The sequence below is a fragment of the Capricornis sumatraensis genome, chromosome 8 (assembly GCF_032405125.1).
Source record: "Capricornis sumatraensis isolate serow.1 chromosome 8, serow.2, whole genome shotgun sequence".
Taxonomy (NCBI): Eukaryota; Metazoa; Chordata; class Mammalia; order Artiodactyla; family Bovidae; genus Capricornis; species Capricornis sumatraensis.
The window spans coordinates 72,206,370-72,231,707 of record NC_091076.1 but is presented as its reverse complement, the minus strand read 5'-3'; the positions used below and the strand labels follow the sequence as shown (position 1 = coordinate 72,231,707).

The window sequence follows — 25,338 nt, the reverse complement described above, 5'->3', positions numbered from 1 at the left end:
CTCAGTTCTTTATCAGGATACAAGCTTCTGTGCATTTTTAGACCAAGTGATCTTCAAGGCCGCCTCTGTTTACTTATCTGCCTACTTGATCTGTCAATTTCTGAGGAGACTCTCAGGCTCTTCCTTTCTCATACATCCTGCTTTTCCTTAAGAAGGACTTTCTCTCCTCTTGCTTTTGCAGTGTTTGGCATACACTGTTCCCCAGGAAACTTCCCATAACTAACCCCACAAAATTCTGAGCACTGACTCCTTGGCCCGCCCTCTATCTGCCCAGTGCTCATCTGTTGTGGTCAGACATGTTATCTTGAAGATTGTAAAGAAAGGCCTTCCTCCTCTTACATCCTGCCTCCCTTATCAGACTCCCAAATTTTATCACTTCTGCTTCCTCCATTTCCCTGGCACACCCAACTCCAAGGTCCACAAGGAAAACGGCCAACTTCTCAGCCCCAGCTGATGTCAGGCTCTGCTCACCTCCTTCTGGATTTCACTCTTAAGGGCAGAGATCTTCATTTTCATGTCCTCCAGCTCGTGGTCTGGGAAAGGGTGCACCTGGGGACTGGCTTCAGACTCCTCAGGGGATGGAAACACTAGGTCAGCCAGGGGGATGTACCATTTGCAGTCATATTGCTGGTGCTTCCTGCAAACAAGTCAGAGGGAGATGTGAGCCACAGAGGAACTGGATCTTCAGGCCTGAATTGCTGGAACCAAAAACCACCTGAGAGGGATTGACTGAGAACTCGTCACAGGCAAGAATGATCCCTGCCCTGAGGAGCCTGATCAGGAAACATTTGTGGAATAATGATAGTCAGGCTCTAGGGTCAGGCAATGGCAACCCACTCCAGTGTTCTTGCCTGGAGAATCCCAGGGACAAGGGAGCCTGGTGGGCTGCCGTCTCTGGGGTCGCACAGAGTCGGATACGAATGATGCGACTTAGCAGCACCAGCAGCAGGGTCAGGCAGCGGTAAGGGCTCTGGACCTTGGGCCTGCCATTCTTCTGGCCCAGGACGACTGACATTCTTAAGCAGCCCGCACCTCTAGTGTCTCAGCAAGAGTGGTCTCTCCTGTTCCCCATCCAACTCTTCCTTCCCTTCCAGCTTCTCTATACATAACTTATATTCTTTATCTTCTTAGCTAGAGATACAATACAGATTAATTTTGAATGCCACCTCTTATCAGTAGAAGTCACATGGGATAATGAGTTGAGGATTATAAAGCCACATCCAAGTCCAATGAGAAATAGTGCTGTGGTCCACTAGTAATGTCTGCCGTGGGCAAAGGACTTAAGGCAGAGGTATGTATGCTTACGACTGTCACCTCTACTTTAGAAGCATCTCAAACGTCATCCCCTCTACTGAAGCTCATCATAATAACGTCTCCTCTCACTTTCCCCAGGACTTCGTTTTGTACCTCCCTGCAATATTAAGCCTGTGGCTTGCCTCCCTCAGCACACTGTAGGTGGTAAGAAAATAAAGGTGGAAGACCTAGGGATACATATGGAAGAGCCTTTTCTGCTTGTGACAGAGACACTAGTCACTGGGTACAGAGATGGAGCTCAAAAGAAGCTTTCAAGTCAGATTAAGGCTCAAATCCTGTCTCCTCTACTTTAGTTCTATGACCTTGGGCAACTTATTTCACTTTTCTAAGCCTTATTTCTCATCTGTGAGATGGGGATAATAATACCTACTTTATGAAGTCACTGGGGAGACTAGAAATAATATATTCAAAGCATTTGCCGTGGCACCTGGCATGGCACAAGCACTCAATAAACGGTAGAATCAGATTTAATGAATATTCACTGAACTGCAGTTAGCAAAAATTTAGAGCTGTCTAATAAAAGGAGAATGCTTAAGTAAATTACGGCATATCCACTTGTAACATCATGCAGGAAAGTAAAATGATGATTATGAAGATTAGGCAGCAATAGGGAAAATGCTTATGACGTGAAATGGAAAAAGCAGAGCCCCAAATTGGGTATTCACTCTGATTACAAGTATATGAAAAAAATAAGAACATTTAAAAAAAAAACTGGAAGGAAATATAGCATCAGGAGACTGATGCTTATGTTCGGGTGGGTGATAGGGTTTATTTTCCTGTAATTTGGTTGTATTATATTTATAATTAAAACCATGATTTATTTTTAGAAAAAGGCTATGAAGTAAAATAAAATTAATTAATACGTTTTTAAAAACGGGGAAAAAAATGCAGATAGCCCCAGGCTGCTGACGGGCTTCTCCAGGGGGCGGGGTCTAGTTCCCCCCGCCCACCAACCCTCTTGCACACTCACCCCGCTGATGTCTTCTTTAGCTTGGCACACAGGAGGACGTCAGTGAAGAGGAAGACGTGCCGCAGCTTCCGGGAGCCCTCCGACACTTCCACTAGGAAGCCGTCCTTCACCAGTTGCCGCGTCTGAGAGAGATGGCACACCCACCCCCGCCTGCTCAGGGGGAATCAGCCCAGGGCCCAGCCTGCACCCATCCAGCTGTGGGGGTGGTAGTGGGGCTCCAGGGAGGGACCCTAGTGCCTTGTGGTTAGCAGCACTGGCTTTGGAATTCCCAGGTGGTGTCATGGTAAAGAATCCACCTGCCAGTGCAGGAGACTCAAAAGATGCAGGTTTGATCCCTGGGTCAGGAAGATCCCCTGGAGTGGGAAATGGCAACCAGCTCTAGTATTCTTGCCTGGAAAATTCCATGGACAGAGGACCCTGGCGGGCTACAGTCCATAGGGTTGCAGAGTTGGACATGACTGAGTTCATACCTAACACCTAATCTAACACGGGCTTGAATCCAGACTCTGCCACTTCCTGGCTGAGATCTTGGGGGTAAGTTCCCCGACTTCTCTGAGCCTCAGTCTTAGCATCTGTAAAATGGAGATAATGACATTGGCCCCCATAGCACAGGAGTCATGGTATACATAGAACAGTCAGTATAGTGCCTGGCATGTAATATATGGCCCACAAGTAGCAGCTTTCCACTTCTCTGCAGCCCTCAACAGCTCACCCCTGGATGGACCCACCCTGGGTCATAAATACCCCACCCACCTCCACCCTAGAAATGCCTCCCTAACTCTGCGTAAGATGTTGATCTTGTTTCAGCTGAACTTCACCTGCAGAACCACTCAGGCCTGTTTACATGGCCTCTGAGTGGCTTCTGCAACTCCCCTCAGGCGGCTGGATGGGGAACCCTGGCCTTCCCTCTGTGGGGCTGTCGTAGTGTCCTGGGGATCCTGCAGCTGTCTCTACCCTGGGCTTTGGCTGCTCCGGAGCATTTTGCTCCACGCATAACTTCCAGAGCCTCCTCCCCACCACCCTGAGCCAGCGGGCCTCCATGGGGCTGTCACGGTCTGTCTCAGACTTCTCTGTGTGACCTATATATGCTGTGTATGTAGGTGAGCACGTAGAGAGCACACTATTAAAACGATCCCAAACTGGTCGTGCTCGAGGGCCTCTGGAGATCTCTCAGACATTCCCCAGAGTCAAACCAGCTGGTGACATTCCAGGGTCTGCAAACCGGGGCTGGGAGCTGCACGCTGGGACCAGCTCACTGGTCCCATTAGCCAATCCCCAGAACCTGTCCCTCGTTACTTCCCTCCCCAGGAGACACTGGAACCCCATAAACACTACAAAGGAGCAGAAAGGCAGCCAGCCTTCACTCCTGAACGCCACTTAATTACCTCTTCTGGACAGGAAGCTCCATATGTGGGTCAGGCTGCTGACCCACGGGGCTAACTGTCCCTCTGATTCTTCAAATTGCTTCTTCTCACTGAGGCACCCCCCACTCCTCCAGCAAAAAGGGCCCCCAGGGAACTGGAGCTGCTAGCCACATCCAGGCGCCCACCTGGGACAGTTCAGTCACCTGGCAGCTTCAGCCACCTCTCCCTGACTCTCCAAGCTACCTCAACCTGAGCCATTATCTTCCAGGGGACCCTGAGGACATCATGCTGCCCAGAGGAGGCGGTTGCATTCAAGAACAAGATATACAGAGCCCTGGTGTGGGGGTCAGCGCCTGAGGCTTGTTGACAGAACACCCCAGCTACAGCTGCGGTCCCCAATCTTTTCGGCACCAGGGACTGATTTCGTGGAAGACAACTTTCCACAAACCGAGGGTGAGGGGGATGGTTTCGGGATGATTCAGGCACGTTACATTTTCTGTGCTCTTTATTTCTAGTCCAGTGATGCTGCTGATCTGATAGGAGGTACCAGTCCACAGCCCAGAGGTCAGGGACCCAGAGCTAAAGGATCCAGTTCCGACACTGATAGCCAAGAGACCTTGTGTGGGAGATCTGGAGAGACTCTCCAGGCCCCAGTTTCCTCATCTGCCTCCGTGGGCCATGATGAAGAGTAATGAGATGCTGGACTTTAAGCTGTTGGCCCAGGACCTGAAGGCCTGTCCTTGGCTGGGACTGGGGGGTCAGGGTTGGAGAGCCACCGGGCATCGGGCGGTGGTGCTCACGAGAGCAGGAGAGCAGGAATGGGCGAGCTGGTGCCAGGCACCCTCACCCTGGGGGCCAAGCCCCACTGGGTCCTGAGCTCACCTCCCCCTTGGGGGTTGTGACTGCAGTCCGACGGGGGTCGATGTCCTCATTGATGCTGGACAGGAAGTTCTGGGAGATGCGGAGGGCATCCTGTAGCAGCGGGTAGTCTGGGTGGTCCACAGGTGTGTGCTTCAGCAGGTCCTGGGAAGGATGGGGTGGTGAGACAGGGGGAGAAGGGTGGGGCTTAGTGAGAAGACAGTGGGGAGAACTCAATCCTCACTGAAAGAATTCCAAGGGGGGCAACTAGGGACCCTTACTCTAACTTGGTCATGCCTGCAAACGCTGAACTAAGAATTAGGGTTAGAGCAGCAGGGCAGTGGTGCCCTTTTATTACTGCTGCAGTCATTATTCTTGTCCCTGGCAGTGCAGACCAGGTGGAGTCTCCTCGCACCAGGCAGCTGGGAGAGACACCCCCACTTACCCTACAGCTGCTCCAAGGACACTGGAGACCAGGCAAGGAACGAGGAGGCAGGAAGTGCCTGCCTCCCAGGGAGCATTTGGCCAAAAGTCAAGCTTAGTGGCCAAGCTATTTTTAGGCCCTGGGCCCATCAGCATGGCCACCACAGGCCAGGCAGGTGCAGTCAGGGCCCAGGGACCCTCTGCCCAACTCCCCGCATGGGCTGTTGGCAGTGACCAGCGCTTGTGCACCCTAGGCTCGGTCCCCCCCACTCCTAAGCCCTCCCTGGCCACTCGGCGGGGAGACACTCACATGTAGGACCAGGGTGCTCCTGGTGACTCGGTCAATGGGCTTGTAGAGCAGAGCTGTTGGGGAAGCAGGAACAGGGACAGGTCAGATGAAAGACAGAGAGCAGTTTGAGACCTGAGGGGCCAGCCTGTGCCCTGAGCCGCCTCTCTCCCCTGCGTGGACGTCCACTCACAGGAGGCCAAAGTGGATTCCACAGCAACCACACCTCCATTCTCACCCTAAAAGACGGACACACAGCTCTCTGGTGACCTCCGCCCCCTCCCACCCACCTCCTCTTATCTCCCACTGGACATGATTTCTTGAAGGGCTATTTGTCCCCCAGGCCTGTCCCAACCTGACCAGGCTCCTAGCAGACACAGATGCTCCTCTGGACCCTCTGCTGAAATTACACAGCCTTACCCCTAACAGCTCTGGGACAATAGGGGTCACACCCAGGACCCCAGACTGCAGGAAGGAGACACTGTTTTTCCAGGGAGAGAGGTGTCCCCATATCCCATCATTCTCATATCCCTCTGGTCCAAGGCCTGAACCCCCCAGCTGGGAACGTCATGCTTTGTTCTGACCCACGCAGTTGACCTCATCTCCACGAGGAAGACCCCTGTCCATGCCCTTAACGCCCTCCTGGCTGAGGACCAGGGAGGCATGTCTGATGGCCATGGAGAGGCTCTGTTCTCAAGTGGCAGCTGATGGGGTAAAGATTTCCGAAAGGAATTCAGGTGGGGCCTCGAGTTAGAGAGCCCCTGAAGAGGCTGGGAAAATGCAAGCTCAGCAGGACCCCCACACACACCACGGGCCACACCCTTCGGCGACCAGGACACCAAATGAGGATTGCCAGGATTCAAGGGAACAGGTGAAGGTGGCAGCTGGCCGACCAACACTTCCGAACAAAACTCCTGTGGCAGCTGCGCCCTGCCCCTCCCAGCCTGGGTGGTTCAGCTCTGGTCCTGCACCTTTGCCCACGGGGTCATGACCTCTGCCCTCCTGCTGTAGGAGCAGTAAGAGGCAGGATGCTGGTCTGGCGAGCAGGACCAGAGTGGGTGTCCCATGGGATCGGGCTGTGACAGGTACCAGGGCTGACACTCATGTCCCAGCCAGCCCCCAAACCGAAGAGTTCCCCAAGGCCCTGGATATTAATACCCTGCGCGTTGCTAAATGGTCACTTTGGGAAACAATCTGCTGGCTACGGAGAAGATGCAGTCTCAGCGGTGTGCCCTGAGCCTCATCTGCTGGCTTTGCTTGGCTGCCTGTTAGAATCAGTGCGGAACTCTCAAAAGATTCAGATGCCTCTTTCTCCCTCTCCCATCAGCTAAACATCAGGCTCTGCTGGGCAGAACCTAGGCATCAGCATTTTTACAAAGCTCCTTTGTGGATTCTGAGATGTCATAAGGGTTGGAAACCACTGCTTCATGCAAACACACCTCCCATGATTTATCTGCAGCCCTTTCTTAATCTAGCAACTTCTAGAACCCCTCCCCGTCCAAGGGCTATGGGAGCTAGAATGGACAAGATCAGGTTGGCCTATCCTAGGACAATGAGGTTACAGATCAGTCACCAGCCCAGGAGGGGCAAGTTCTGAGGCTGTCTAGGGCAGTGGTCCCCAACCTTTTTGGCACCAGGGACCGGTTTGCTGGAAGACAATTTTTCCATGGATCAGAAAGAGGGGCATGGTTTCAGGGTGATTCAAGTGCACTGCATTTATTGTGTACTCTGATTTATTCTTATTATTATATCAGCTCCACCTCAGATCATCAGGCTTGAGATCCCGGAGGCTGGGGACCCCTGGTCTAGGGTACCCACCTGTGGCTCAGCCCATCTGCAGGGCAGGGGGAAATCACTCTCTGAGAACCCCAGAGAGCCAGAGAAAATGCACGTTCAGCAGACACCAGCCAGAGTGGGCCCTCGAGTTCCCACCCAGAGAAAGCTGATACTGCAGTGTCAGCCCCCTCCATCCCTCTGCTGGGTCCGAGGAGGAAGAAGTTTCTGACTAAGCTCAGAGGTCTGCACAAATGGCGGGTTGGGTTTCAGAGGGGTTATTAATATGCCTCGAGTCACCTCAAGAGTCCACTTGATTGTGGCCATGGAATGAATCCTAATGTATCAGCCCCAGGTTGGGGAGGGGCAGCTGGGAGGAAGGTGGGGAGAGGCCAAGAGCAAGGACAGGGCCCCAGGGCCGCGGTCAGATATGGAGGGAACCAGGGCGGCCGTGACAGGCGTGCTCCCCACGCCCCACACCTGCTTCCCCTGAGAATGCAGAGTGCACAGCCCACCTTCTCCCGCCCATACACACCTGCTCCCTGCCTCTGCTTCTCCCCTTCTAGACCCTGCTCCTCAGCGTGTGGTTCTCATTTCTGGGGCCACACCGTTCACCAAGTTGCAATGCCCGTCTCTCCCCCTCCTCCTCAAAGCCTTCCCCAATCAGGGCTTTCACAACCAACATTCACAGTGCCTAAAAGACAAGCCATGACCTGTGCAAGGTGGGTCTCTCTCTAGCTTGCTGAGCACTTTACTCCGTGTCCAATGGCACTCTTTTACACGTGCTATTTCCTTTTAATTAAAAAAGGAAGGGACTGTCCTGGTGGTCCAGTGGCTAAGACTCCACGCTCCCAATACATGTGGCCCCGGGTTCTACCCTTGGTCAGGGAACTAGACCCCACATACTGCAACGAAAGATCCTATGTGCCACAACTAAGACCGGGCATAGCCAAATAAACAAACAAAGGAATAAATACACTTTTTAAAAAAAAAAAAAAAGGAAAGCAATGATCACTAGTCCTATTTTACATATGCAGAAAATTCTCCAAAGTACAGAGAAGTTTTATGTAACTTGCTCACAATCACAAAGCTGTAAGAGACAGCTGGGTTTTGAATGTAGGTCTACCAGTGCTCCCTAATTTTGAGCCGTCCCCCTCCATGGGGGAAGGCAGCACCAGCAGAAGCCCAGTGGTCCTTGAGAGGGTTCTGGGAAAGATTCATCAAGGAGTGGATGAGCTGGCCTCTCTTGTTGGCAAGGTGAGCCCCCTCCTTAGGGGCCTGAGTCAGACTTCCTTTGCCTCCCACCCCACCAACCATGTTTGGCATGGAGCCCTGGAGGGTGGACATTCGGTTCATAACCACTAAGGCAGACAACTGCAGTGGTGGTGGTTTAATTGCTAGGTCCTGTCCGACTCTTGCAACCCCATGGATTGTAGTCCGCCACGCTCCTCTGTCCATGGGATTTCTCAGGCATGAATACTGGAGAGTGGGTTGTCATTTCCTTCTCCAGGGGATCATCCTGACCCAGGAATCAAACCCAGGTCTCCTGCATTGCAGGCGGAGTCTTTACTGACTGAGCTACTACAAGGCAAGCCCAGAGTGAGCCCTAAGTCACTCAGCCTCCCTGGGGCCTCAGACCAGCACCCTTTGGAGGGGCTGAGAAGGTTCAAACAGTGTGGTCAGTAAGGGCCCCTTCGCACCTGACCCCTCACACTTTGAAGCTGACTTCATCTCAGGGGCAGAAGAAACCCTGAACTTCAGGTCCCGGGCCTGTTTCACTAAAACTAAGCTTCCTTTTTGGGGAAGAAAGAGGAAGCAAAGGGCCGACTGTTTCCTCTTCAGAGAGGCAGAGTGGAGACTTGACCAACTCCCGGGCCAAATGGAGAAGGGCATTTCCCCTCCGATATTCAACCAGGCCAGCTTCAAGTCCAGACTGTCAGGATCTGAGCCGAGGGGTGGGGCCCAGGGCAGCCTCTGCCCGCTGACTATTGCTCCCCGCGCTGTCCAGCTGGGACAGCCAGAGAGGGGCGACCTCAGGGTCTCTCCATCATGAGCAGTCTTCTATACAGGACATCTAAGAAGGGGAGGGGGCAGCTGATCGTGCAGAGGTCACAGGGAAGAGCCTGGAAAACCTCAGCATCGCTCCTCCGGCAAGCTGCCGCCCCCCTCTGTTCAGCCTTCAACAAGGAGCTCCAGGTTACCACGGAGACATGAAAGGAGTGACTGAGAGAAGCCGAGACAAAACGCCTGCCTGGTGGGAGGGAAGACGGTCCTGAAAGCAGCTGCCCGCCCTAGGGGCCCAGAGCAGCAGGCCGGGGGCATCACTTGACCCTTATGCCCCTGCCAAAGCAGCCTGGGTCATCCTGAAGGTACCTCTTGCCCTGGAAGGCAGGGCCTGCCGGCTTCCGGACACCTACCTCTTCGCCTAGGCTGGTGCCAGCCTCCTCTGAGCCAAGAACCTGGGTGGCAGCACCCACCTGTCTCGGGACCCCTGTCCCCGAGGGAGCTGCAGAGGATGCTCTGTCTGGCCCCCGGCCCCCTACCCATTGTACGGTGGGGGTGTGACCTTCACAAAGCAGCAACCTGCCACGCCCCCCTCTCCCACCAGCACTCACTGCTGACCTTCTGCACTAAGTGACAAGACCTCAGCTCGAGGGTCTCCAGTGGTTAGGAACGAACCCACTGGGGGCTACCCAATTCCTTCTTTCCACGTTCTCCCGTCGCCTGTTCACAGAGGAGAGGGCCAAGGCAGCGTGTGCGCTCCAAGCACACAATACCCTGGCGGCTCACCACCCTCTCCTCTCGCCCGAAACAAAGAGACTCCCAACTTCTCCCTCCAGCCGGAGCTGGCACCCTCCGGGCCCGAGGCGCTGCCATCTGGACCATCTGGCCCTCTCCGATCGGCCCCTGCCGACCCCTCTCCAGCCCCGGGCTGGCCACCCCTGTGGGTGCAGCCTTGCCACTTTTTCTCCTTGACAGCCTCTCCAGGAAGTTGCTCCCAGCCTCTGGAGCTTAGCTGCGAATTCCCCTCAGATCCTCGGAGGAGCCTGGCACCTTCAGCCCGGTCCTCCCATTTCCAAGCCCCTCTGCCTGGAGCGGCCCCCAGACTTCAACTCCAGGTTGGAAGCTGGCCGCCTGGGGGTTAATACAAGTCCAGCCACTTGTTCCCCTTCCCTGCCCTGCTGCACCCCCCAAACCTTGCCAGCCACGTTTCCGTCCCCTCTATCCACCTCCTCCATCCGGCCCCCAGAGGTGGGAGGACACCCCCACCTCCCGCGAGAGGGGGCCTGGGTTACCATAGGTGCAGTTACAGCAGAAGCGAATGATGAGAAGTATTTCCATGGCAGCCTGCGTCCCCGTGGCGGGAGCGTGCGGCCATCGCTCCGGGCTCCCCGGCTCCCCTCAGCGGCCCGGCCACTCAGCCACCTTCGCGGCTGCGGCTGCACAGCCTCCGGAACCAAGCAGCCGCTTCTGAGTGCGCCTCTAGCCAGGGGGAGGGGAGGGAGGGCGGCGCGCGTGGAGCAGGGAGGAGGAGGGGAGCAAGGCGCCTGCTGGCATCCTAAGGAGGAGCACGTTTGTAGCTGGCCAGCTGCCTGGGGACAGAGGCTGGATTCCTCCTCGCGTGCACGCGCTCACACACACACACACACACACACTCACACACACACGCGCGCATGCGAGTACGTGTGCACACACCTACAAGCCGGGCACAAAGCCAGACAAAGGAAGGTGACTTAATCCAGCCCCTTCCCCATAGTACCTTCCATAGTGACTGACGTGTGGCTGTCCCTGGAGTCCTTGGGACCTTTCACCTTGAGTTCCTGCCAAACAGAGGAGAGGAATCACTCTACCGGGCCCAGCCCCAGCCCGGGCCTCCCCATTCCCCATGGTGAACACGGCAGGAAGCAGGGCTCCGAGACCCAGGGGTGCAAACAGCAGCAAAGGGACAAAGACCAACAGACACGGGGGCTCTGTTCTGCCTCTCTGGCCCCAGAGCCCCTGGGCCACACCCGTCAACTCCTGGAGCCTCCTGGGGTCCAGCGGCTGATGCAGACAAGGAGGGACTCTGGGGACCAGAGAGGACTGTGATTGCGGCTGGTGCTCCTCAGGCCTGTCCCCTAAAGCCCCTCCTCAGCTTTAGGGGGGGCCTTCAGAGGATGAGAAAGAATGGGACCACCCTTTCCCCACCCCCAGCAGCAGCCACTGCTGCACAGCAGCTCAGGGCGCACAGGGTTTTAGTGGACAAGCACCAGCATACCAGCTGGTCTTTGGGCATGAGCAGCCCTGGAGAGAAGGAGACAGGGGTCCCACATGCCTTTATGGGGACAGCAGGGAAGTGTTGCGCCTGGGGCCAAGAGGTGCAGGGCAGTCCGACCTCTACTTCACCCATATCAAGAGGGACTCACCCAGCCACCAGCCCCAGCTGCACTCCCCACCTACTGTGCCTGGGCTGGACATCTGAGCCCACAAACTGCCAGGAAGGAAACAGCAACACCCCTCGGGATGCCACACAAAGTGACAGGGGGTGCTGGCAACAGGCCCCAGGGATGGCTTATCTGATCCTAACCTCTTTCATCTGCCTTCAGGACAGAGGTTCCAGCTCCGGCCCTTTGCCAGTGGACCAGTGCGGCCTGTAACTGGAGTTGTAACGCAATCTCCCCTTGGAAGACTGAGTACATGGAGTGGGGGCTCCCAGGGGACTGTCAGCAGGAAGGCGGGGGTGAGGTGAGGCCAAGGTCAGGGACCAGGTGAAGCTGTCTGCTCTGCCTGGGAGGAAATGCCCAAGCAGCAGGCGCTCGACACTTGCTACTCCTGCCTCAAGCTGTTTCTAGACGGAGGAAAACCCCCAGGGATGAGCCTGGGGCATGGGGGTGGGAAAAAGTGAGGTTCCTCAGCTTCTCAAGGCTGTGTCTCTGGCTGGTGTCTAGATTCCCAGCTTTAGGGAATTTTTCTCCATGCCCGCTTCCAGTGCAGCCTAGAGGTAGAAAATCACTCGGCGGCAGAGGAGAAGGGCCTAATTGCAGTAATGAAGTGGCAGCGCTAGCAGGGAGCAACTGCGACCGCGCGTGAGTCAGGGTGAGAAGCCACTGGCAGCCGGCCACGGGCCTCGCTCTGCCCTTGTGGGGCTGCTGGCTTTGAGGCAGGCTTGGCGATGAGCACAGGGGTTTCTGCTGCTGCTGGGGTAGGGAACAGAGAACAGGCAGCCAGCCCAGGCTAAGAGGAGACCCTCTCCCACTCTCTAGACAGTACATGACCCGGGCACCCAGGCAGCCTTGGCAGGGCCACTCGAACACAGACAGGGACCACCCTTTCTCCAGCCTCACTGCTCCACGTACTGGGACCTTCCTACCCCTCGCTCCACGCCATCCTTCCAGGCAGAGGGTGACTCACCTGACCCCTGGGTTTGGGGGATGAAAAGGAGCTCAGCTCTCCTCTGTCTGCCCCCGTGAAATGTGTTTGCACGTGAAAGGGAAGTGTTAGCAAACCCAGTGTGGCTACAGATGACATCCATGTTATTCCAATCCAGCTTTGATGGGTAATCAAGCTCACACTTTCATCTCCATCTGCCCAACACGTGTGTTCCCTCTCGGCTGATTTCAAACTTGGGTATAACCCTTATCACCCTAGTAGCTTCCCGAAAACTATCCTGCATCTCACCAACTTTTCTAGCATTGGAGCTGAGAAAGCAAAGCATCGAGAGAGGCCTATACAGCAGGACTTCCAAAACTGCAGAAAGAGCTCCCTCTCCTTGGAATCAGACATTCTCTTACCCTGAGCTTGGAGCTGGGGACTTTGATTGTAAAGCCAGTGCCTTAGGCCGGGGGGTATCCCTGAGATCTTTTTGGCTCAAGGGGTGAGCTGGGCTGTGCTCCTGAAGAATTCTAGGACACTTCCTGGACACAAGTGTTGACGGCAGATGATGTCACATCTTTGCCTTGTAGAGGAAGATGGAGGCGGGGCTGGACTCCCCCCAGAGACAGACAGGCATATTCCCAGCCAGAGGGTCTAGAGCTTCTTCTCCAGACAAGGGGCCCTTATCCTCTCTCTGTGAGATTTCAAGGATCTTAAAGGATCACCTAGTCTAGACTCCTTCAAGCCTCTCTGATTATAAAAATCACCTGGGCAAGCTTGTTTAAAAAAAAATACAGACTCCTGGGCCCCACCCCAAACCTTCTGAATTGAAGCTCCAGGGAAGGTGCCTGAAGATCTGCATTTCAGTCTGCAGGTGGTTCTTGTCAAGCAGACTTGGGGTAAGCTGGACCAATCCAGATAGGTCATTCTACAGCAGAGGACGTACACCCAAGAGAAGGAACTGATTTGCTTAAGGTTACCCCAGTGTGGGGGAATTCTGCCTTTTTCCTTTTTGCTTCCCCTGTTCTAACACAGAATAACCTAAAACAAAATAACAAAATCATATAGAAATCGATATTCTTATATTAAGAAGGAAAATGTCAAGGGCAAACAAGCAAATGTCAGGCTGTTACCCATCAGGAGAACTATTTTTCTCGTGGCCAAGCAGAAGAGGAGAGGCTCTAAGTCTGGAAGGCTCTGACCAGCCCCTCAAAACCCTGAGTCGTAGGGGTGGCAGTGCAGGGAGCTGCCCACCTCGGAGATCTTCTGGAACTGGTTGTTAGACTGGCTGCACTTCTCAGCTGTCTCCAGAGCGACTTTATAGTTATCCACAAATGCTTTGTACACACCAAGCTGGCTGGCCTGCAGGGAGAAGAGAGAGGAGGGCAGGAGTGGGATGGGGAGAAAGGATTAATGAATGGATGAAAGCATAACCAGAGCACCTGGAGCTCCCTTAGCACTCAGAACCTCTAACTCAGTCCAAATGGCTAGCTGGGAGCAGAGAGAAAAGGCAGGAATGAACATACTACGGTATCCCTTTGAACTCCACAGTTTCCATGGAAACTGGCTCAGCCAATAGGGTTAACAAGGGGGTTTGGGGGGTTGGGGGGAGCAGGGCAGGGCCTTTGTTGGCTTGCTAAAACTCAGCTCATAGCAGCATTTGGCTTTATTTAGCATCATCAAAGTCTTGCACAGTTTGAAGCCCCTTAATGCCTCACACGTCTTTCACATCCTGGAATTAGCTGAAGCAGGGGGAAACAAGGAGGGGGGTGGGCACATGTGGCTTGCTCAGGGCTCCCTCCCCGTGCTGAGAGTGGGGAACTGCATTTAAAGGCACAGTCCCCACTTCCCTTGGCCTCCAGGTCCCTGTCCCCACCTCCTCAGCCTTCGAGGAGCCAGAGGTCCTTCTTCTCTACACATCTGCAGGTCAGTCTGCACCTAACATAAAGCTTTCCCCAGCTTAGGACCACACAGAGCCTCGTCTTCTCAGGGAGGCAGAACAGATGCCATCAGCCCTTACTGCAAAAGGGGAAATCGAGTTTCATTAATTCAATTCTGCAGATGTATTTATGGAAAGCCTTCTCTGTGCTGTGCATGTGTGTTTCCTCTTACAGGAGCAAAGGGTGGAAATTCAAATTGAACCACAATGAGATACTATTTCATCCCCATCAATCTGGTCAAAATTTAAAAGTCTAATGATATTAAGAGTCAGAAAGAATGTAGGAAAACAGGAACTTTTAAAGACTGCCTGTGGGTGGTGCAAATTGGTATAATTATTTGGAAGGATTTTGTCAACAACTAATAAAGTTGAAAATACGTACGGTTCAGCCTACTACTGAGCATATCCTCTTCTACATACAGACCCCAGGGCTATGCTGTCCAATACGGGAGCCACTTGCTACACGTGTCAGTCATTTAGTCGTGTCTGACTCTTTGCAACCCCGTGGACTTGTAGCCCGCCAGGCTCCTCTGTCCATGGAATTTCTGAGGCAAGAATACTGGAGTGGGTAGCCATTTCCTTCTCCAGAGGATCTTCCTGACCCAGGGATTGAACCCAGGTCTCCTGCACTGCAGGCAGATTCGTTACCGTCTGAGCCACCAGGGAAGCCCTGCGCATGGATACTGAACACCTGAAACGTGGCTAGTCCAGATGGAGGTGGGCTGTCAGTGCAAAACACATACTGGGTTTCACAGGCTTCGCATGCAAAAGAGAATGTAAATTATCTAATTCCTTAATCTTGACTGCATACGGAAATGATCATATTTTGACTCTATCAAGCTAAATAGAATATATTCTTCACATTAATTTCACCTGTTTATTTCTACTGAGTGTGGCTGCCGCTAGAAAAATTTACATTATATATGTGGCTCACACTATTATTTTTACTAGAAAGCACTGCTCTAGAGAAACTTGCATGTGTGTGTGCACAAGGAAATGTAAACACAGGTATTTTACCCACTTCATTTTTCCTTTTGTGAAAAGACTGCAAACCAATGCTCACAAAGAAAGGAGCCCATACACACTGTGCAGTTAAAATGAATGAACTAGATCTCTGTGTAGCAACGATGACAAGTTTCAAAATGAATGCCGATCGAATGGCAAAATATGATACATATATACACACTTTTCTACACTTTAAAAGTAACTGCAATGCTTTAAGAAGATACAGATAGGTAGCAAAAACCACAAACTGCAGCCTAAAAGACTACACACCAAATTCATGCCAGTAGCTGCTTCTAGATTGAGAGGAAGGGCAAGAGGAAAGGGTGGCAGAGAGAGAGACGAACTTCATCCCCATTTGCAATGCTTTCGCTTCTTGATTAAAAAGTCTTTCGCTATATCTTCAGAGAGTTGCTGTAGCTCAAACCGTAAAGGATCTGCCTGCAATGCAGGAGACCCATGTTCAATCCCTGGGTCAGGAAGATCCCCTAGAGGAGGGAATGGGAACCCACTCCAGTATTCTTGCCTGGAGAATTCCATGGACAGAAGAACGTGGTGAGCTACACTCCATGGTTGCAAAGAGTCGGACACGACTGAGTGACTAACACTACTACTATGAAATCTTCAGAGCTTAATGTCTATTAATTCTGGGAGGTGAGTGTATTGCTGTTTGCTACATTATTCTCTAGATTTTCTGGTTAAGTTGTTCATCAGTGAAGTAGCAAGGAAATTCAGCTGCTGGGGCCTTCTACCCACCAAGGTGCGGGGATGGGGGTGGGTAGGGGAGGAAGTGTGCTGCCTCTGAGCCCTGCCCAGACAGACTCTGCTTTCTGCAGAATAGCTGCACTCCTCAAGGACCCAAAGAGGTGGGCTAGGGGACCTGGAGCCCTCCAGGGCAGAGACAGCTCAAGGAAGCTGTCAGGTGGGGCCCAGGAAAGCCAGAGGAAAAAGTGAGACCCGAGATGCTTAAGAAGCCAGGGCCAGAGCTGTGCAGGTCTCAGCCCCAGCTGGGCCAGACTTTTCAGAAATGGGCAGGGGTGGGAAGGGATGGAGTTTGCTTCCTCTTCCAGTGAGTGTCCTGGCCCCTGGTGTCCTAGGCTACAGGGGCGTGCTAGACAGTTGCTTCCTAAACCAGGATTACTGATATCCTTCCAGGTACACATCCTCCTTGTCACCTTTCCATGAGAGGGATACAGGCTGGGGGCTCAGGGTGGAATGCTACCTTCCTAACCCACTGCCAAGGGTGTAGCCGGAAAGAGGCTGCAAGCAGGAGCCCCCTGGGCAGAAGGCCTGTGTGCAGGGGTCACCAGCCATCCAGGCACCACCATCTCCATGGAGCCCCTGAGTCTGCCGGGCCCAAAGCCTGGCCCGCCTGGGCCATTCCCTGGGAAGTGGAGGTTGCTTTGGAAACAGCAGCTTGGCACGGGGGTGATCTCATAAAACAAATAACAGAGATGCTAATTCCCCTCTCTCGGTAATGGATAATCAAATACCCAGAGACCAGCTGGAAAGAAACTGCCTCCAGATGCCTGGCCTGCCCCGGCCTTCTCCCAAGCCTGTAGCCTCAGGGGCTTCAGATGTCAGTTCATGAGGCAGGGGAAGTGAAGTGGGGGTTAGGGGCTGGGGTAGCAAATTCATGGCCAAGCCAGTGGAGCTCAAACCAGAAGGGGGAACCCTGGTGACAGCAGTGTCTAAGTGACAAAGATAAATCAGGCAGGCATTCCACTATGCTCCTGACTACTCACTCCTCCCATACCCCTGCCCTCCCCTCCCCTTCCCCCCAGCCCTCTCTGGGCTTGCTCTCTTCTGCCCTCCTGAGGGCTAGGAGAGGCTCCCCCTCAAGCCAGTCAGCACAGGCTCCTGGACCAGGTGGGTGCTGATGACTGGGTGTTAATCATCCCTGAATGGGGGCCAGAACCGGAAGTATGGGGTTGCCTGGCAAGAACGGCTTTTGCGGATGCCTCTTCCTAACAATAGTAATAACAGCAGTAATAATAGTAATAACAGTAATGATAATGACTAAGTATTAAGTATTTCCTAATTTACTACACTCCAGGTCCTGTTCCAAGAACTTTTCAGGTATTAACTCACTCAGTCCTCACAATCCAACAAGGTAAACACTATTATTATCCTCATTTTTACAGATGAGGAAGCTGAATCAGGAGAAACTGGCTAAGCTGCCCAATGTCACACGTTTACATTTAACCTGTGGCAGAGCCTGGATTCCAACTCAGCTGTGACCTGGATCTAGAAACTGCGTTTATCTCTGTGTGTCCCTCAGGACATGGACCTCAGGTCCTGTGATGTCTCCTGAATGCCCTTCCAACTTCTACCTGGCCCCAGGGGCCAAGAACAAGGTGTACTCAACTCACCCACTCATTCATTGGCTCATTTGTTCACTCATTCATTCACTCACTCACTCATTCACGTATTGAGTTCTAGACTGGTTCTCAGAGTCCAAGCTGAAGAAAACACAGTCTGTCCTCCTGGAGCATATTCTGGGGAGTCAGGCAGTTTAGTGTTCATGGAGGGTATAAGTACAGCAGCGGCATTCAAGGGGCTGCAGAAGGGTCCTCCACAGAGGTCACTTCTAAACTGGAAACTGACCAGTGATGCCAGACCAGACAGAGAAGGACATCTGAGGCTAGAGCCGCAAGTACAGAGAGGTCAAGTGTTATCTGCGGTGTGAACTGAGAGACCAGAGGTTTCAGGGTCTGGGTCGGGGAGGCAATAGCCAGAGGCCAGGGTGGATTGAGGCCAGCATGCAAAGGGTCTCATAAACCAGACCACAGAGGCTGGTCTTTATTCAGTGGGTAAGGGGGAACCCCCTGAAGGGATGTGAGCAGGGAGGAAGTGAAGTCCAGGCAGGAGTTTAGGAAACATTCTCCTGTTGCAGGTTGAGGCAGGCCTGGGGCAGAATGCACTCCTGAGGCCACAGCAGTGGTCCAGATGAGGGCACCAGCGGGTGGCTGTGAGCTTTAAAGAAGTGGACTCCAAGGGATGCAAGGAGGGGAGGTGCCAAGGATGAGTCCTAAGGAGTCATGGATATCCATCCATGGACCCACTGAGACAGAGGCAGGGAAGACTGTAAAGAGCCTCAGAGCCAATGAGTTCAGTTTTGAGCATGCTGAGCTTGTGGCCCTGGAGCATCCAAGCAAGATTCTTCTCTGGGTAAGAAAAGCAGAGGCCTTGTCCACTCAACGGGTCCCACCCCTGCAGAGAGGTCCTACCCCTGCTCCCTGTCCCCCACCACTTACACCCAGAGGACAGAACCATGACTCCTGTGCTCCATCCTGCCTGCTAGGCTGGCGAAAGTTATGGGGGGCCCATGGGTCTGACTGGGGGACATGGGCAGAGACAGACACTGAGCTGGAGCAGATGGTGTCACGGAAGCCCCGGGAGCTAGATGACCTTGACCTCAGGCAAGGCCCCACGATACTTCTGCCTCCTCCTTCCTTCTCCCTGCCCTGCCATGGTGAGGGGCTGGGCTCTTAGTGCTTTCTGTTCAGGGTCCTCAGCAGAGGATCGTTAGCTGACACTGTCTCCCTCCACCCCAACTCTTCAGAGGCACCAAGGAAGTGAGGAGAACGTCTGAGGTCTCAGGGGAGTGATGCCTGCCCCTCCACCCGGCACTTGCCCCTCCATCAGCAGAGGCCCACAGGGGAGCCTTCAGTCCAGCCCTGAAGCCCCCTGCCAGGGGCACCCATGCATATGGCCTGTCTCCAGCAGCCCTAGAAGAACTCTAGGGCTTCCCCGGGGAGGGCCGAGCGCCCAGGTACGAGGCAGGTTCCCCACAAGGCAAAAGCCTAGGCTTTTCTCCAAGACTCAGAATGACCCAGGCCTTCAAGAAGGCCAAGGAGGTCTGGGGCCGATCGATTCTCTCTCAACACCAGCGGCTCCACTGAGGCCCCAGGTAAGTGCCTTCCATCAACGGGAGACTCACCAGCTTCTGGAAGAGGTGGCCCATAGTGACCTGGCTGTCCCACTGTTGCACCTTGGGGCAGAGGTTGTCGTAGAACTCCTTGTGGATCTCGTAAATGTCCTGGATCTTGTAGAAGATGGTCTCGATCTGCTGGATGGTGAGTACGGGCTGGGAGGTGGTGGCAGTGGCCTTCAGAGGTTTCATGGGCTAGAAGAGAGAAGGAAGAAAGAGCAGAGGTGAGAGGCAAGTAAACTGGAGGGTCAGCAGGCTCAGGGCCCAGGTTAGGCCTTCCTGCTGGCCAAGTTCTCCCCAGACAAGGCCACTGAGGGCTGGGCACTCAAAGTTCGGTTTGGATCCAGCAGCAGATGTCACAGGCCCCAGCAAGCCACGTGCAACTGCAAGAAGAGGGCATCTGACGGCCAGAGCCTGGCCCAGCAGCTCTGCCAGGCCCAAGGGGTAGTGCCTAGACACACTCCCCCCACCCCTTGTCCCTCGAGGGGGCCCAGGTTCCCAGCCTGTTGCGGGTTTGCTTGAGGGTCTAACAGGATCCAAAGCTTTCTTCCACAATGGCCTCATGCTCGAAGTCATAAATCCCTTTGTTGTGCTTCAGTGGGAAGGAGGGTTGACTGAGAACTCAATCCCTTAGCTGTTTCCTTTCAAGAAACAGAACATGATTCTAGGACTTGGGAGACAGAGTTTCTAAGGGACCAAACCGATCTCAGCTGCACTGACATCTTAAGTTCCCATCACTCAGTACACAGAGGGTGAGCAGGTGGCAGCCACACCACTGTCCCACCTCCCAGACCCGTGGCAGACATTACTAAGTGATCACAACCATCCTTCTCACAGAGCCTGGCTGTAGCCTCAGACCCGTTTCTCAGTGCCAAGGCTGACATGCAAGACCATCTGTCATCTCTAACTGTCTACACCAAGATGCTCCCAGGCCTGCTGGTGGAGAGGGTGAGGTGACAGACAGAAACTCAAGACCATTCCCAACACTTGCCAAGAGCTGAAATAATTTTAAGCCCAGCATTAAGGGAAAAGGAATCTTGGATATGTTTTCTTCCATGTGATTTCGGTATTTTTGTTTTATTTTTTTTAGCTCTGCCATGAAGTATGTGGGATCTTAGTTCCCCGACAAGGATCGAACCCATGCCCCTTGCACCGGAAGCATGGAGTCTTTGTTTTGGAAGCATGGAGTCTTAACCTCTGGACTACCAGGGAAGTCCCTGTATTTCCTAAATTACCTCCAATGAGTAAATATTTATTTTCTAATCAGGGAAAAATAGGTATTAAAATGCATAGTTGAAACAAACAAAAAGTGATACTGAAGGGTAAGGAGCTCCTCCATGGTTGATCTTCATTCAGCCCTAAAGTCCCCAGAGATGCCCAGACTGTCCACCTTGGGGGAGAGGGTCTGGAAACCTTTCCCACAGAGAAGGCACAAGGGGGAAGGGTGTGGGGGGCGGAAGGTTTACCTGGAAGAGAGAAGCCTGAGTCAGACGTGGTGGGTGTTCTTCCTCTACTGTGTAGATAAAGGGCTGGGTGGAGAGAGGCTTTTGACTTAATCTGGGTCATTCTGGAGACCCAGGAGCAGAAAGGAGAAGTTGCAGGAGCAGGTATGGGCTCATAAAGCCGCCCTCCATGATCTCACAGGATTAGGTAGTGAGCTTTCTGATAAGAGCAGCATTCAAGCAGAGGATGGATTCAAGGAACACTTCCACTGGAGGGAGGCCCAAGTTATTGCTGGCTCACCCCGAGAAAAGACACCTGCCCCCTAAACCCCAGCTCGAGCCAGCCACAGCAGCCAGATGCCCAAGCCAGGCTTCCTTGTATCTTCCCGTCTATCTGTCCACATGAGGAAGTCCCATCTACTTAAAAACCCAGACAACACTCTGACTTCTGGTTCCCTGTCCTCCCAGCTCTAAAAAGTCCAGACAGAAGGATGACAGCAGGAAAAAGCAGAAGTCCTCCTTCTGACCCTCCTAGTGCTGGAACCAACAAGGCCTTTGCATCCAGCCCTTTGCTGGGAATGCTGGATGGGGTTTGACCTGGTGCAGGCCAGGCAGTGTGGGCCAGAGTCCCAACTTTGCCACTTGATAGCTCTGGGCAAGTCACTTAGCATCTCTGGGCCTCAGCAGCCTTATTTGTGGAACTGGGATAATATTATCAAAGCCATAAGCCATAATTTATATAAAATATTGAGCATATGCCTGGCACATAGGAGGCAATCAATAAATGCTAGCTGCTACCATGATTACTATTCACTCCACAAATAATGGACCAAGTGCCTACGTGAGGCCAGACTGGGGGTATGTGGAAGGGTATTCAGTGTTTCACTAGTCACTGCCCCCGTGAAGCCTCCCATGTAGAGACAGACAAAACACAAGGACACAATCAAACACGAGATCGTACATAAATGCAGTGAAGGAAATAAGGGGACATCGTGCGGAAGGACAAGCAGGGAATGCTGACTTGAAAGGGAAGCACAGGGGCAAAGGGGACAATATTCTAGGCAGATTTCCTCAATGCCTCAGACTGAGGCAGGAATAGCTTGAGAAGAGAGAGGAGCTGCAAGCAGGCTGGTGACCCTGCCTGTAGCGAGCAAGGGGGTTGGCAAGCAGAGCCCTAAAGCAGGGCCGGAGGGGTGAGCAAGGCATGGATCACACGGGGGAAGGAATGCGGCTAAAAAGCCCGTGAAATGACCTGGCTTTCCCTGGAGGGATTGACAGGGTCCAATTTTCCCTTTGGAGATTATTTGTATGACTCACAGTCCTTGTTCTGTAGAACGTTATAATCTATTCGGGTAAGGTGAACCAACATAAATGAAACGTTCTTGTGCACAAAGCAAGATACGGTTATTACTCAACTTGGACTGCAAATACCAACCAACAGGTGCCAAGGTTGTCCTGGCCCAGCTTGGAGAGGGCTTCACAGAGGAGGTGATGGGAACAGGGCCTCAGAGAGAAGCTCTGAGCAGGTGGAGAAGTGGGGCCTGGGGAAGCCTGCAGGTAGGAAGGATATAGAGGGAATCTGGGCCAAGAAAAAGGAAGAGCATTCTCCCCACCGCAGACAGGTGCCCCATCCAGCTCATGGTCCCAGTGCTCTGTGAAGGATACTGAGCTGGCTCTTGGGACTGATCAGAGTTTATCCTTAACTTTTTTGATGTGGACCATTTTTTAAGTTTTTATTGAATTTGTTAAAACATTGCTTCTGTTTTATGTTTTTGGTTTTGTGGCCCCCATGCATATGGGAATCTTAGCTCCCAGATGAGGGACAGAACCCCCACCACCTGCATTGGAAGGTGAAGTCTTAACCACTGGACCACCAGGAAAGTCCCAGACTTTATCTTTTTTACCTCTATCTACCCATGCCGATGACACCACCCTTATGGCAGAAAGCGAAGAGGAACTAAAGAGCCTTTTGATGAAGGTGAAAGAGGAGAGTGAAAAAAACTCAACATTCAAAATGCTAAGATCATGGTATCCAGTCCCATCACTTCATGCAAATAGATGGGGAAACAATGGAAACAGTGGCAGATTTTATTTTGGGGGGTTCCAAAATCACTGCAGATAGTGACTGAAGCCATGAAATTAAAAGACACTTGCTCCTTGGAAGAAAAGCTATGAGAAACCTATACAGCATATTAAAAAGCTGAGACATTACTTTGCTGACAAAAGTCCGTATAGTCAAAGCTATGGTTTTTCCAGCAGTCACGTATAGACGTTGAGAGCTGAATCATAAAAGAAGGCTGAACGCCGAAGAATTGATTTTGAACTGTGGTGTTGGAGAAGACTCTTGAGAGTCCCTTGGACTGCAAGGAGATCAAACCAGTCAATCCTAAAGGAAATCAACCTTGAATATTCATTGGAAGAACTGATGCTGAAGCTCCAATACTTTGGTCACCTGATGCGAAGAGCCGACTCATTAGAAAAAGACTCTGATGCTGGGAAAGATTGGAGGCAGGAGGAGAAGGGGATGACAGAGGATGAGATGGTTGGATAGCATCACTGACTCAAGGGACATGAGTTTGAACAAACTCTGGGAGATGGTGAAGGACAGGGAAGCCTGGCGTGCTGCAGTCCCCATGGAGTCGCAGAGAGTCAGACACGACTGAGCGACGGAACAACCACCACAACCCAGGTCCAGGTGAGGGGCCAAGTCACCAGAGTCCCTGTTCCTGCTGGGGTATAATCCCACCCAGGGTGGGAACAAAGGAAATAGGAGAGAACAGCCCTGGGAAGGCAGGGTGGTCAGGATTTCTCAGAAACTGAGGGGGAAGCACTCGGGGCTATGAAGAGACAAGACACAACCACTCTGCTTCCTCCTAAACTCCCACTCTGTCTGCAAAAGGGGAAGAGCCGGCACTCAGCAGGGTGGGTCACATGGACAGGGCCAGCTCTTGGGCGTCAGGCCGGCTTCTCAGGACATGGTTGGGGGCCTTTTGGGGAGGGGAAGTGCTGCATGCGTGCCCCTGGCTGGCCTGAGACCCTTGGAGGCAGTTATTTTTATCTGGTGAAGCTCTGAAAATAGGCCTTGGGCGGAGAGGGCTGGCTGAAAGGCACAGGCGGCCCCACACTGAGCTGGGCTCCGGTCCTGCTCTCCTGACAGAGCACACCCAGTTAGCCCTGCTTCTAGAATCCTGCAACAGAAGATGGGGTGCTGGCTCCCCATCTCATCAGTTAACTCTGGCTCTGGGTGTCCTAGAGAAGGAAATGGCAATCCACTCCAGTATTCTTGCCTGGAAAATTCCACGGACAGAAGAGTGTGGTGGGCTACAGTCCATGGGGTCGCTAAGAGTCAGACACGACTCAGCACGCTCCATGGGGTCGCTAAGAGTCAGACACGACTCAGCATGCATGCACCGAAACAAACTGGGTGTCCCATGAAGGGCTCCTCAGGGAGGTAGGCCAGGCGGGCTTGAACTTGTTCGTGACTGCACACTGTCATTTGTTCGCTCTGTCCCCCAGCAACTTGCCTTCTGCCTTTCGAAACAGGGGAGAGAAATCGGCCCACTTCCTCCACCTCTGATTCCAAAAGGCTTGGAGGCTGCCACATGCAACTTTGCTAACTGCCACCAGAAGCTGGGGGTAAGGGGGGCATCCTGAATCTATTTTACAAATAAGAGACAAAGCAAACTCCAGAGGGGAGTCTGAGAGAGGGGCCCAGCGGTGGGAGGAGCTCAAGGCCCAGGAAGCCCAGCCGCAGCACTCAGCTCACTAACCCGCCTGGAGACATGCAGCGTGCCTCCCGTCTTCCACCTCAGCCCAGGCTCCCAGACCCTCTTCCTTGTAACCTGAGCCCACCAGGAACCTGGAAGGTTCTGGGAGGTTACCAAACCATGCCCAGCCAGCAACCCAGTCAGCGCGAAGAGGCTCCTGCTGTGTGTCCCCAGTCCTCGGTGTACACACCCAGCCGTTTGCATAGCAGGAAGTGTTAAACCAAGAACAAACACACAGAGGAGTGGAGCTGTGGGAACGGGGCGGGGTGGGGAGAAGGGGCGCTGGGCGTGGGAGGAGGAGGGAGCTGGGGAAGGCAGGTTTTCTTCTCCAAGCCCCTTTGTCAGATCACCTCTCAAGAGCCAAGGGCTTAGCTCCTGGAAGGGCCCCAGCTCTAGGAGAGAGAAGAGGGCTTGAGTCCTTAAAACCGAGGCTTATCAGCTGAGACTTGTGCTGTGGGGGAGCCCACCAGTCACAGCCCAGGCCGCCTAGCTCATCCCTCCCTTGCCCTTGCCTCTGCTCAAGAAAGAGCCAACCCAGGATGAACAAGCTGGGGGGAAGTGAAGGGACCCTGGGTCACACCCTGGGAGTGGGAGCCCCAGGCTCACGGTTTTTGTCTTGAGAGTATGAGCTGTTAGAAAGGCGAGCCGGGAGGGAGTGTCTTGGACCCTAAATCTGTTGTTATCTTTACCCAAACAAATGGAACTCAAATCAGGCCCAGCGACAGATGAGAACCTGAGCTGGAGTCTAAGAGGGGCCCACTTCCGATGGGAACATGCACCTCCGCTTCCTTCAGGGAACGGGTGTGTGGACAGAAACAGCTTCTAACCTGCGCTCTCTCCCAGGATGGGAGAAAACAATAGAATACGCTCCCACCTGGGCTCCAAGAGCTTCCCCTACAGACTCACTCACCCCT

At 53.2% G+C, this 25,338-nt stretch overlaps 1 protein-coding gene across 4 annotated transcripts in view; it reads right to left on the bottom strand.

Annotated features, from left to right (window-relative positions):
- The window catches only part of LOC138083411 (active breakpoint cluster region-related protein), a 142,912-nt gene that overhangs the window by 47,191 nt on the left and 70,383 nt on the right, over positions 1 to 25,338 (bottom strand). For 3 of the 4 annotated variants that reach the window (XM_068977297.1, XM_068977296.1, XM_068977298.1), the window contains 7 exons: positions 19,225 to 19,410; positions 13,595 to 13,702; positions 10,749 to 10,809; positions 5,240 to 5,292; positions 4,531 to 4,671; positions 2,285 to 2,406; positions 472 to 637 (listed from right to left, as the gene is read on the bottom strand). In XM_068977297.1, coding sequence (XP_068833398.1) covers positions 472 to 637; positions 2,285 to 2,406; positions 4,531 to 4,671; positions 5,240 to 5,292; positions 10,749 to 10,809; positions 13,595 to 13,702; positions 19,225 to 19,410 — 837 coding nt within the window. Of the gene's footprint in view, positions 1 to 471; positions 638 to 2,284; positions 2,407 to 4,530; positions 4,672 to 5,239; positions 5,293 to 10,284; positions 10,331 to 10,748; positions 10,810 to 13,594; positions 13,703 to 19,224; positions 19,411 to 25,338 lie in introns of those variants that run through there. The other variant, XM_068977301.1, reaches the window with a different exon arrangement.